Below are 13,806 nucleotides of genomic sequence, written 5' to 3' on the forward strand. Positions count from 1 at the left end.
AGCAGATACTCTGGGACAGGTGATTTCTGCTTTTGGAAAAGGCCATGAGGCATCAGTGTATTTCTCCTTATTAATTCAGAGTCTGGGGGACGGAGTCTCAACCACTCTCAAAAGATTATAGGAGAGGGATTTAGACCTGGAATTGGAGGAGGGAGAATGGGCTAGGATTTTAAAAAACATAAAAACTGCATCTAGAGATGCAAGGGTGCGCCTTATAAACTTCAAGATTTTACATCGGTTCTATTGGACCCCCTCTAAATTGTATAGGCTTGGTCTTAAAGACACACCCACCTGCTGGAGATGCCAATCAGAGTATGGAGATTTAACCTATGTCTTTTGGGGGTGTGTTGAAATTCAAAAGTTTTGGTTAAAGGTGCAGAGTCTGTTATGTGAGGTGTTAGGTATTCAGGTATTATTCTGCCCCAGACTCTGTATCATGGGTGATGGGGCGGTCATTGACATTGTAAATAGACACATAAAGAATTGGGTCTTGACCAGTGTCATGATAGCCAGGCACATCATTTTGAGGGGCTGGAGGTTGCCTGGAGCACCCTTTTTTCAGGAGTGGTGCTCGGAGATGGGAAGGGTGGTGGCCTTTTGAGGAAGTTACATTCAGAGGAATGGGGAGGTATAAAGTGTTCATGGAGAAATGGGGCAGGTATTTGTCATTTGTAGATGTGTGATTATTGTTGTTGTTTTTTTTTTTATTTTATTTTTTATGTATTTAAAAAAAAATAATAATTATGTGTGTGCATGTGTGTCTATGTCATTTAAGACCACTGTTATGTTGCTGGGGTTAGGGTGGGATTGGGAGGGGGAGAAGTAATAGTTGGGGTTAAGTTTGATTCTATGTATATGTTTTGTTCTATGAGGTACATTTATGTGAATCAATACAAATTGTTAATCAGAGAAAAGAGAGATATTCCTATCAAATTTTCTGTACCCTATAGAGCATGCCTCACTGCTCTTCTCTACAGCTTGGATTTTTATGTAGTAGATATGTTCTGCATATCCTCACTATGTCTATAATCTGATCGTATGCCCATCTGTGACTTTCCCAAGCTATGCCTGGGGCTTTGCACCTCTGCTATTTCAGACCGGTTGGAGAGAACCTTCTCTTCATTAAAAGCCAAGTAAATGGTATTTCCCATCTTGATTATTATTATAATAGCTAATTTTTTTGCTGGAATGAAAACAGACCTTTTCTACATGGATTGTGCACTGATATGACTATGCAAATACTCAGAAGTCTGCTTGCCTTTTTTTTTTTTTTTTTTTTTTCCTCCCAATTTGGAATGCCCAATTCCCAATGTGCTTTTAAGTCCTCGTGGTCGCGTAGTGATTCGCCTCAGTCCGGGTGGCGGAGGACAAATCCCAGTTGCCTCTGTGTCTGAGATCGTCAACCAGCGCATCTTATCACGTGTCTTGTTGAGTGCGTTGCCACGGAGCCATCCACCGCCGCAACCAAGCTCAACTCACCACGTGCCCCACCGAGAACGAACCACATTATAGTGATCACGAAGAGGTTACCTCATGTGACTCTACTCTCCCTAGCAACCAGGCCAATTTGGTTGTTTAGGAGACCTGGCTGGAGTCACTCAGCACGCCCTGGGATTCGAACTAGCGAACTCCAGGGATGGTAGCCAGCATCTTTACCACTGAGCTACCCAGGCCCCTGAAGGCTGCTTTCTTAAACAAATATTTTTATCAAAGAACATTTGACACTATTATTATACATTGTCAACAAATTCTAGAAATGAACAGAGAAAATAAAGAATAAATAAAAATACAATAAATAGCTTAATAAACATCAGTACTGTTAGTATAAGTCAATTGCCCACCATTAAAATAAAGAATAAAAACAAATAAAATAAATCGCTTAATATTAACATCAGCACTGTATGTTTAGTACAAGTCAGTTGCTGACCATTTAAATAAAGAATAAATAAAAATACAATAAATAGCTAAATAAACATCAGTACTGTATGTTTAGTATCAGTCAAATTCTGACCATTTAAATAAAGAATAAATTCAAATATGGCCGGTTGCACCAGCTATACGTATGTTACAACTTAGCCTAGTTGTGGCGTAAATGGGCACTAAGTCACAATTTAAGCTCTACTAAATATTTGACCATTGCACCATCAAACTTGGGTAGAACGTAACCCTACGTAAAACTAAATATTTATGGCAGACTCCGACCAGCAGTAACTGATGTACTAAAAAAGCAGACTCATTTAATGAGATCATTGAGCTCATGTTTTGGTTGACAGGCATCAATCCTTTCAACATATATGATGGTGTTGGCATTTACACTCATTTACATTTACAAGAGAGAAAACAAAAAAACCTACTTTTAAGCAGCTCTTCAGCATGAAACCGATCTAACGGTGCAGTTTTTTAGGGTGAGTCGCCCGGTGTCAAGTTTCAACACATTCAAAATATATAAATATAGGATATTAAAATGAATACATTTCTGTTTTTCCAGCCTGTTGTATTAGTATTTATCACCCCTCATTTATTTTAGATACAGTTCCTATATATTATTATTTACACAGGGCAAATATACTATTTATTAAATCTATTTTTATTACGTATCCTATTTTAATGTCTGGAAAACCAGACTTTTAAATATTACATTTTATAAATGCAAAAAAGTTTTCATATCGGTAAAATATACGCCGATACCGATATATCGGTGAAAGGCTATATCGGTATATCGGTCAGGCATTAATTATTATGACTTCCTTCTCCGGTAATGATCCGTTGATCTCCGGTTTAACAATTAAGATAAGACTGCAGTGTTCAGTGCTCAATGTTTTCTTTTCTTGTCTTTTAGGCAAGGCCTTCGACATCACCTATGTTCGACTGAAGTTCCACACCAGCCGCCCTGAGAGTTTTGCCATCTATAAACGCACTAGTGAGGATGGGCCCTGGATTCCCTACCAGTACTACAGCGGCTCCTGTGAAAAGACCTACAGCAAGATGAATCGCGGCTTCATCCGCACAGGAGAGGACGAACAGCAGGCACTGTGCACGGACGAGTTCAGCGACATCTCGCCCCTCACCGGAGGGAACGTGGCCTTTTCTACACTCGAGGGCCGACCCAGCGCATATAATTTCGATAACAGTCCTGTACTACAGGTAATGAGAGTCTTCGCTCTTTCTATCGCTATCCCTTGATCACTGTAACTCACTCATGCAGTCACTTATAAGTACTTTATTGACAGCCTCAGAGATAACAGAGTTATTGGTGGGAATACAAAAACTCTGTTTGCAGATGTGTGGTTGTGCAGTAATGTTGTGATTGCAGCAAGCTCCAATTCCAAGTTTTTTCTGGTCAGACTGAGCAACATTTTTACAACAAACAATATGCGAAGTATTTGCAATGCATTTGCCAAATTGTAATTTTCAGTTTAAGTTTCATACCTCAAGTATAAGTTTTTACACTGACAGCGTTTCTGCTGCATAACGGGACTGTAGATATGTGCAGAAAATAAAGATATTATTTCCTTACATAATGGCCAGTACTTTATTGGGAATGGGCCATTATTACAATTACAACAAACTTTATTGTTGTGAAATCTAAATTTATGTGGGGGGTGGGATTACATTTACATTCACTTTTAATATCAAATGGTACCAACTGGGAACCAAACCATCAAAGTGTAGACTATATATTGCTTAATATTCTGGAACTTGAATCAAGCCCAACAAGACTACCCAGGACCGTAATAAGGAATATTCCTACCATCTGAGCAATACCACCTGTTTTCAGCAGGGGGGCAGTAAGAGAAATTCCAGCTGTATAAGCAATGTGTAGCTGTACAGACAACAAACCACAGCAGACAGCACAAGATGAGTACACATTCTTGCATTCAAACACAGCTGGACGAAGCACAATTTCGAATACAGGGATCTCAAAACATGTTTTTCTACATTTCAAACTATGTTTAAGTTGACACAGCGACCTAAAAATCCATTTATGATGCGACACAGCCTTAGACAAGTGAAAATGCTTGTGTACACGCAGCCTTAGACATGCCCTAAAAATAAATCTATGTAATGCATTTTAATTACATTATTCTGAATTACTCTATTTATAATACTTATTATATTTATAACTATTTAAATATAACTGTAATTATTTAATCATTATATTTAGAATTATTGTTAGAGAGCCTTTCTCAGCAAATATTTATAAATGCAATTAAGTTGATCAGTTAATCGGCATATCATTTAATTAATTTGATTACATTTTTTAAATCGATTGACAGCCCTAATTATTTAATGTTGTTGTGTTTTTTTGCTGAGTTCAGTGCACTATATGAATCAAAAATAGGCTAAGCAAAACTCTGTCTGTAGCTACGCTGCTTACATAGGAATTGTAAATGAGTACTGGAATAAATATACATTGCTTACGCGTGCAGTGTGAGACAGGCCTGTTACATTATTTCAGTTCATCAGAACTTGATATCCTTCCACAAACCACAAAGCACTCAATTGTTCAGACTAATTAACTGAATGAAGAGACACCCAAAATGAGCTGACTAAGTCTCTCCGAGTGCTGACTATGGAATTTGTTATTCATCATCTTTGTCAGTCAAGGAAATCAGGCTGCACGCTAAGCCAAAGAAAGATGCTGCTATGGCTACAGGGTAGGTGAGAAGAGGTTAAAAGTACGAGATGCAATAAGTGCAAGAGCAGGGGTGGGTGGACAGCAGATAATTTATGGCTCAATTAATGTATGGAAGCAGGCAGGAAGGCTGGATGGTGTGTGTTCGTGAGACCCGGAGCCGGGGAGGCATTCAGCCATACAGGTGGTATGCAGCCTCCTGCTCGCTCAGCACAGCCAACAGTTGCAACATGTTACTGGGTGACGCCCCCAGATTTCCCACCCCTGTTCACATTTTACTTGGCAACGTGTAGACACAGCTGGAAAAGAGTGTGTATTTGTGTGTGTTGGGGTACTCCTCTTATTGTGCATACAGTGCATAAAGAGCTATGGATCACTATGGCCTGAAGGGTGATAACATGTCTTAAAAGCAGGGGTCGGCAACCTATAGCATGCGTGCCAATGTTGGAGTAATCACTGGCCCGCCAGCAATGGCGAGAGAGGAGTAGACTATTTTATTTATATAAATTCCGCACCTGCATTCCAGTCTACATCGTGATGTAATCCTTCCTCATAATCATGCAGCATGTTTTCATGAGATTAATGGGAGGCTAAACAAAAAGTTGAAATGTGACGAGGCTGCAGTATACCCAACGGACCAACAGCCCGCAGCGCTTCACTTTGGGTTAATCGCGCGAGTAAATGCACCCGCTTTGCTTCGGCACAGCCATTGACCAGGAAAATACAAAATGACACTCCATGTCAAAAAGCTTGTCATCTTAAAGGGATAGTTCACACAAAAATGAAAATTCTTTCATCATTTACTCACCTGACTTTCCTTTGTGGAACACAAAAGGATATGTTGGAATGTGTGGGACTGACAGCCTCAGACACCATTCAATTTTATTGTACAGAAAACAGATGCAATAAAAGTGAATGGTGACTGAAGCTAATGTTCTTCCATGTGTTTCATTTTTTTAGTGAACTATCCCTTAAAAAAAAAAAGAAAAAAGAAATGCTTCAATTTATCATATATTTTTTTATGTCCACCTTTTGCATCGCAAACCATATTTTTTACATGCAAACAGAGTATCTAATCCACCTGAGATGAGGTAGGGGTCTATATTCTTGTGGAAAAGTGTCATATTGTTTATGGAAATTAGGTCAGAATGTTTGTTATGATGTAATTTTCTCCTGTCAGTTATTTTAGGAAGTCTTTAGTTAAATATGACAGTATCACTGATTACTTGAGTAATGTTCAATTTTTATTATAACTGTTGCTTAAATGCATTCATGTGTTACTAAATAAGAGGTCGACCGATAGTGGATTTTGCCATTATCGATAACTAAGGTGGTGGAAAATGCCAATAAAGATTAATAGACTGATAGTTTTTTAAAACTGATTTATAGAATGAAAAACATTTCGTAGTCTTTCCTCCTTAGTATGAAAGGCACAGACATTGAGGTTCCAAAATGAATAAAATCCCAAAAGCAGTTTATTGTGCAACCAAAGTCCCAGTAATAACCAGAAAAATTCAGATTTGGTGTATAACAAGAGACTTTTAACTAAAAACAAGCCCAAAATACATACATATATATCACCAGATGAGGAGTATTGATGAGGAATAAAAAGAAAAACTATCAGCATAGATTTTTGCAGATAACCGATAGTTCCAAAACGCTACTATCGGCATGATTAATCGGTAAAACCGATATATCGGTCTACCTCTACACTAGACAACTGAATTTTAATGTGTCCAAGACCTTATTTGAATGGCATAATAAGGCAATATTATGTAAAATTTTGGGCTCATACTTTTTTCAGTGTTAAGCCCAAAGTATACCTCGATTTTGACATGAACGCTCCACATCTGCGTACAGTCAAACGCTAGTATGTCAAAGAATACTCCATTAGATGGTGCGCACATACACAGGCGGTTGGCGCATGCACACTACGACTGTTGTTGTTTTTGCCTTCGTCTCATGTTATTTACTGCCGATTGCATCTTGTTCTAGCTTTTCTTCGTGACAGCAACGGCTCAAATGTGAGTATTGCCACCTTGTGGATCCACTAATTCGTGCAAATAATTCCAGGCGCATGCGCATTCTGCACGTTGAAAGACACACCGTTAGAAAAACCTGGCTGCACCCGTTCAGTGCTCAAGCACTCTGCTGATGTTGAGATTTGTATCACACGTCCTGTGTGTGGAAGCTCGCATCTGGCCAAAGTAAACTTTGAGCTTTACACACTTAGAAATCCTGTCAAATGTAACAGGCTACCTTTACCAAATGTACAGTTTTAGCCTTGTTGTTAGATGCTTCCATATTAGTCATCTCATGTGGCATAAAGCTATTAATACCAAAGCCCACAACTCTTTATTGGAATGGATCTGTTTCTGTGTCATAATATGGCTGTCATACCTGATTTGTTATAGAAGCATGCGATGAGTGAAGATGACAAGGTTTTTTGTGAACTTTGTTGCAAAAATAATCCATTGCAAATTTGCTTCAACCATGATCTGTCATTATTAGTATCGTTAGTTGAAAATTAGCTGTTACTTTCCGAGCAGTGCTTACAGTTAGATCCTGTTATATCGCATTTCTGAAAGGGATAGTTCACCCAATTATAACAATTCTGTCAACATGTCACCATGTTGCTTAATGGAACACAGTCCTGCTCGTTCTTTTTCCATACAGTGAAAGTTGATGGTGACTAGCTGTAAAGCTTTAAAAACATTCTTAAAAAGTAGTCCATACAGGTTTTATGTGTTAATTAAAGTCTTCTAAGCCATAATATAGTTTGTGTGTGTGAGGAACAGATGAGATTATGGATGATCCACACATTTCACTGTGAGGAATCTGTGTTTATAGTAGTGGTCGACCGATGGTTTTTTTTTTTTAATGGCCGATATCCAGAGAGCAGGGTGGCCGATACAATGCCGATATATCACACAATATAATATAGTAAATAACATAAACATAAAATTGCTAAATATATATATATATATATATATATAAACTCTTATTTAGCATTATATTTACTCAATTTCACACAAAACTAAAAAATAATATTGTATTTTAAATGGTAGATAGCAGTTTTTCAGATTTCTGTTTAGTCATCAAATTTTAGTAATTTATTTGCACATGAAGAAATTGTTAATATATTATGAAGAAGGAAATAACAGTACACACACTAGTCCAGCAACCATGGATGGCATGTCCACGTTAGCAAGCGAATTTTCTCAAAACATACAGAATCAAACCAATTGTACATACAATGTATAGTGAATAAGACATTTACTTATAGTACACATGAAGCACTTTTACCTTGGGCTGTATCCGAAAATGTAGGCAGCTGACTTGCTACCTTGCTGCCTGATCAGTTAATGACTTAACTGATAGTTGTTTTGAATGAATGGAACTCTTAAGGAAACTGGTCTTCGAACAGTTGGAAAAGCACCTTATTTTCATCGTACCTCCGTATACAGCCTCCGGAGGCAGCATTTTCCTGGTTTTGAACGCAGCCTTGAAGTTGCACTCACGCGGTCGTGTTGATCCAGCAATCTCCTGACAGTTTAAACGGCCTGGATCGCCTGCATGGATTGTCATCATGATTTGTGAATCAGAGGAACTTTTCATCCTGATTCTGAAGTTTTTGTTCTGGCTGATAGAATATGTGCTTCAGAGGAAGATATTAAATTTGCAAACGGTATATAATACAAGTTTTATTGATATTTGCCTTTTACATTAGAAAAGTTACAGGGAACTGCTGATGAGAGGCTGTTAGAATATGTGCTTTAGAGGTAAATAAATGAGTGATCCACAGGATGCTGGATCTGCTGAAGTTGTGTGAGGTTGGTTTATTACATCTGTTTAAATGAGATATGCGCATATTTGCAGACAGCATATGATGTTAGTTTTATTGATATTTACATTTTTATCATTAGACAAGACAGTTAAAAGTTACAGGGAACTTTTGAGAAGAGAGAGGGAGAATGAAACAGGCGAGCACTTTAACATTATGAGCTCAAACGCGTCTGCAGCGGGCTCTGATATGCGAACGGTTTAAATGACACTGTATTGCACACCGGTCAATTATTGTAGTAACACGATGGCACATAACAAAACGAACCGTGACTGGTAGTTTATATGTCTCAGTCACTTCACATGTAAGCAGGCGATTTTCGGTGCCAGCAAGAAAAAAGGAACATGCTCTGAATCACAGCTGTCAGCTATTGAGAAGGTGTCAGGGTGACTTAAGGACTTTTTCCTCATAGGTGCCAGCAGGGGTTTAGCCGACTGAAGATGTTCACCACTACTCAATTGACTTATATTTGTCCATGTTAACCTCCCGTGTTGTTCTGTCAGCCCTGCTTGTAAAGTAACAACTCACAGTTTATAGAGAAGCTGGAGGAAATAATTTTAGAAAGGTCATGTTTTGGTTTCGTTGGTTTCTGAGGCCATTCACACTGACACTCCCAACATGTGACCGCAAGCAGGCAAAGTTCAACAGCAAATAATGTGTGACATCATGTTTCTAAGGACTCTAAATGGCAGTTACTGGTTAAACTTCAGACTTGTGTTTTTCTCTTCCCATGAAACCATCTGCAGACATGCATGTTTCCTCTCCACATTACGCTGCCTCCAGCAGGTTTGGTTTAGATTAGAGACCGGAGTATTTATTTTCTTTAAACATCTGTGCACAGAACAGATGGGGATCCTTCACTGCAAAATGTTGCCTTTCTGTTTCTCCAATAAACATTATAAAAAAATAATTTTTAATGTTCTTTCTGTAGTTTGCATCCCATAATCTACTTTCTTTATTTTTATTGACCTATGCCTCTTTATAATAGTGAATCATTTGTAACATTTGTAACTGCTCTTGTCTTATTTATTTTTTTATCTGCTCAGGATTGGGTGACTGCCACAGACATTAAAGTGACCCTGAACAGATTAAACACTTTCGGAGATGAAGTTTTCAATGATCCCAAAGTTCTCAAGTCCTACTACTATGCTATCTCAGACTTTGCAGTGGGAGGAAGGTAAGCTGTGTTTTTTTGTTATTTGTTTGTTTGTTTGTTGTTTTTCATTTTGAACATAAAACAAGTTTAATTCGGTAAATCTGTGTTTTTGTGCGAAGGTCATCTTCCAACTCCCCTTGCGAAATGTTATCATTATAGAATTTATTTGGTTCAGTCTCCACCATAAATATGTCAATATATTGGTTAATTTTTTGTGAGACCAATTCAGGCAGGTTGACTCTGAGATATTGGCATGTTTTAGTATTCGCTTAATTGCATGGCCAGTTTACAGCGATAAAACAAGTTGAAACAACTAAAAATGCGCAATTTTTTTTTTCTTTTCTTTTTTTTTTTTTTTTTTTTTTTGCACCGAAATTATTCATGCCAAATTATTCATTTTTGTTAGTCTCTGAAAAAATATTGTAAACAAAAGCAAAACACACTCAGTTATTCACATGCGTTTACAGGAATAGTAACCCAAAAATTACAGTTCTCTCATCATTTACTCACCTTCATGCCATCCCAGATGCGTATGGCTTTTTTTCTTCTGCAGTACACAAAGATTTTTAAAAGAATATCAAGGTAAGTGAATGATGACAAACTTTTATGCTGCCTTCATGTGCTTTTTGGAGCTTCAAAGTTTTGGTCACCATTCACTTGCATTGTATGGACCTACAGTTCTGAAATATTCTTCTAAAAATCTTTGCTTGTGTTCAGTAGTAGAAAGAAAGTCACACATCTAGCATGGCATATATGATGGCAGAATTTTTTTTTGGGGTGAACTATTCTTTAATAACAAATATGAACATTAAAGTTTAGTTGAAGCTGCCATGGTAAATATGCTTTCAAAACTTTAAAAAAAATAACATTTGTTTTGATGTGACCAAAAAAAAAAAATCAACCAATGCACAGAAAAAAAAAAGCCCATTGTACTGTGAATTTTTTCACTTCTGTTAAATATGGAATAGCTACTTTACTCTGTTTCCTTTCATGTGTTCACATCATTATATAAATTTACCAACGTACTTCTTAATACTCCAACCTGCCAGGCCAAGGTACATCACTGAAAATCTTCCCTGCTCTTTACTGCCTGTATGTTTTTATATTTTTTTCCTGTCTTTGGAGTCAGTCAAATATGACATTGAGCTGTAGAGAGAAAGGACATGCTAAAGGAAGCAAGTATGAGAGATCAGAGCAGTGTCAAACAAGTGTGAAGCATCTCCTGGTGCCTCCATTGCATGTCTTTTCACCTTAAACTGTTGGAAATATGGAGCAGATTTCCATTACACAGTCCACATTCCCCGCATTCCTGCCTGGCAGTGCTGGATTACAGAGCGCAGAGGAACTGGAATGGGGCGGGCGGAGAGACAGGAGGTCTGCGGAGGGTAGGGAATAATTTACATCTGCTGCCTCATGGGCCTCACAGCTCCTGTCCTGCAGACACATCTGCATTGACTGACAGGCATGCGTGCTCAGTCTGGATAATTGAGTTGCACGATTACGGCAAAATTATTATTGTCGATTATTTCCCTTCATTTTTTTTTTTTATCGCAATTTATTAATTTTCATTAATACAATTTACAAAATACATATTTTGTGTAGGACAACTGCATGCCATATTCTTTATGTTGGCTACACATCTGAAACTGTGGTAAATGTCCATTATTTGTTGATTGTTTCTCTTGATATTGTGATCACGATTTATTAATTTTGATTAATAGGCCTACAATTTACGTTTAAAATGCTTATTTTGTGTATGCCATTGTATTATGTAGACTACACATCCAAAACAAGCTTAGAAATGAGTTTCTGAATTAATTTATTGCTGATTTATATATCAGTAAAACAAGACATTAGCCTTCTAAGCAGTGTGAAAAACAAATTATAGACAGAATGCGATGCAACTTTGAAACTAGAACGTGCCCATCCTATTATAATCAGCATAGCTATCGACCTTTGACACAACTGGAGTAGACTTAAATGGAATGCTTTAATCAACACTTTTCACTATGTTAAACGCTACATCCGTAATTGTAATCTTGATTTATTTGTATTTTTATTGTGCAGCCCTACTAGTTAAAGGAATAGTTCACCCAAAAATTATCTCATCATTTACTCACCCTCATGCCATCCCAGATGTGTATGACTTTCCTCCTCCTGCTGAACACAAACAAAGGTTTTTAGAAGAATTTCTCAGCTCTGTAGGTCCTCACAATGCAAGTGAATGAGTAACAACATTTTGAAGCTCAAAAAAGCACAGAAAGGCAGCATAAAAGTAATCCATAAGACTCCAGTGGTAAAATGTATATCTTCAGAAGCGATATGATAGGTGTGGGTGAGAAACGGATCAATATTTAAGGCCTTTTTACTATAAATTCTCCTCCCTGCCCAGTAGGTGGCGATATGCACAAAGAATCCGAATCACCAAAAACAAAAGAAGCTAAAAGTGAAAGTGCAGATTGATAGTAAAAAAGGACTTAAATATTTATCTGTTTCTCACCTACACTTATATCGCTTCTGAATGTATGGTTTTTAACACTGTATTCCTATGGATGGATTACTCTTATGCTGACTTTATGTGCTTTTGGAGCTTCAAAGTTTTGGTCACCATTCACTTGCATTGTATGGACTTACAAAGCTGAGATATTCTTCAAAAACTCTTTGTTTGTGTTCAGCAGAAGAAAGAAGGTCATACATATTTGGGATGGCATAAGGGTGAATAAACGAAGAGAGAATTTCATTTTTGGGTGAACTATTCCTTTAAGGCATTTTCACAATAAAGCCAAAAATTCTATGTGCATGTTCATTCCAAATGAGATTTTGAATTGAAACCTATTGACCTATTCACGCCTTGCTCAACAAATCATCTGCCAACAAATTGAAGATTTTTATGGAGCCCTTCGGACTGCAAAGAAAACTGACTATGACTGACTAATGAGAAATAGGCTTTTTGATTGCCGTATGAACACACCTAGACCCAGAGATGTTAACTGTGGCCAGCGCCAGAAAGCCTACTGGTAGTTTTAATGCATCTCTGGTAAACATATATTTTAGGATCAGGAAATATGTACATCCGATGAGAGCACATCCAGCACCAAGGTATTATTCCTCACATCACCTTTTCCATGAGACTTTGCCAAGAAACACCTGATACAATATGCAAGAGGTGGCTTCAGCTGTACAAGTCCTCTCTTGTTCTGAGAGGCCTCTGTCACAGTGTCTGTGCAGGAGAATATGCTCACTGCTGTGTGCTCAGCCAGCTTTGAGGAATTAGTACAAATGAGGTTTTGTGCCCAAACATTGGCCCATGCTCTGATTTCGATGGGTACTTAATAGATGTTAAATTGTTTTTGGTAATCTGGCAAGACTATACCTGACTCACAACAGCGCTTTTGCTTCTGTTCTCTTGGCCTCTTATCCCCTTGTATGAGTGCTTAAAAGAATAACTGACCCCAAAATAAAAAGTTGATCATCATTTACTCACACTCATGTCGTTCCAAGCCTGTATGACTTTCTTTCCTCTGTAGAACACTAATAAAAAATTTTTTTGAGCAAGCTTACAGAGGCCATGGTCTGTCAAGTTCTAAAAAGCACCAATAAAGTACCAAATTAGTAATTTAAATGACTAGTGCACTAGTTTACAAGTGTTCTGAAGCTATTCAATTGCTTTGCGTGTAAAACAGACTGAAATTTTAATCATTATTCACTGATAATGTTTCTCCCCACAGTAGTTCTCAAATCTCATACACATTTGTGTGTATTCAAATATGCTGTGTGAAGTCAGACATTGTGTGCCATTGGTTGTCACATATTTCAAATAGCAAATGAGATTTCAGAGCTACTTAGGAGGGGAAGGTTTCAATTAAAGGTGGATTAAGTGATTCCTGAGAAAGACTGTTGATTTTTGAACTCAACAGCCAAACAAACACACCCCTCCCTTCAGTGCTCCTTCAGAAGCTCCGCCCCCCAAATTCATGCATGCGCAATAGGGTTGTGTGGATCGGTCCTATCTACTTTGTTTATTTTCCTATTTACAGAGCCAGGGCTGTGTACAAACACCAGATTTTTTTTTCAGCGCACACACAGAACAGACAGCTTGCAGACCGTGAAGAGATATTTGTGGAATTTGACAAAGTGTATTGGATTAAAATGACTTACTCCACCTTTAAA

The 13,806-nt window shown here is 37.7% G+C and overlaps 1 protein-coding gene across 1 annotated transcript in view; it reads left to right on the plus strand.

Moving 5' to 3' along the window:
- LOC127441374 (laminin subunit gamma-1) overlaps nucleotides 1–13,806 on the plus strand; it is a 125,833-nt gene that overhangs the window by 72,362 nt on the left and 39,665 nt on the right. The window contains exons 2-3 of the mRNA XM_051698708.1: nucleotides 2,840–3,144; nucleotides 9,527–9,657. Of these exons, the coding sequence (XP_051554668.1) occupies nucleotides 2,840–3,144; nucleotides 9,527–9,657 (436 nt within the window). The remainder of the gene's footprint in view (nucleotides 1–2,839; nucleotides 3,145–9,526; nucleotides 9,658–13,806) is intronic.

This window comes from Myxocyprinus asiaticus, chromosome 5, assembly GCF_019703515.2.
Source record: "Myxocyprinus asiaticus isolate MX2 ecotype Aquarium Trade chromosome 5, UBuf_Myxa_2, whole genome shotgun sequence".
Lineage (NCBI taxonomy): Eukaryota > Metazoa > Chordata > Actinopteri > Cypriniformes > Catostomidae > Myxocyprinus > Myxocyprinus asiaticus.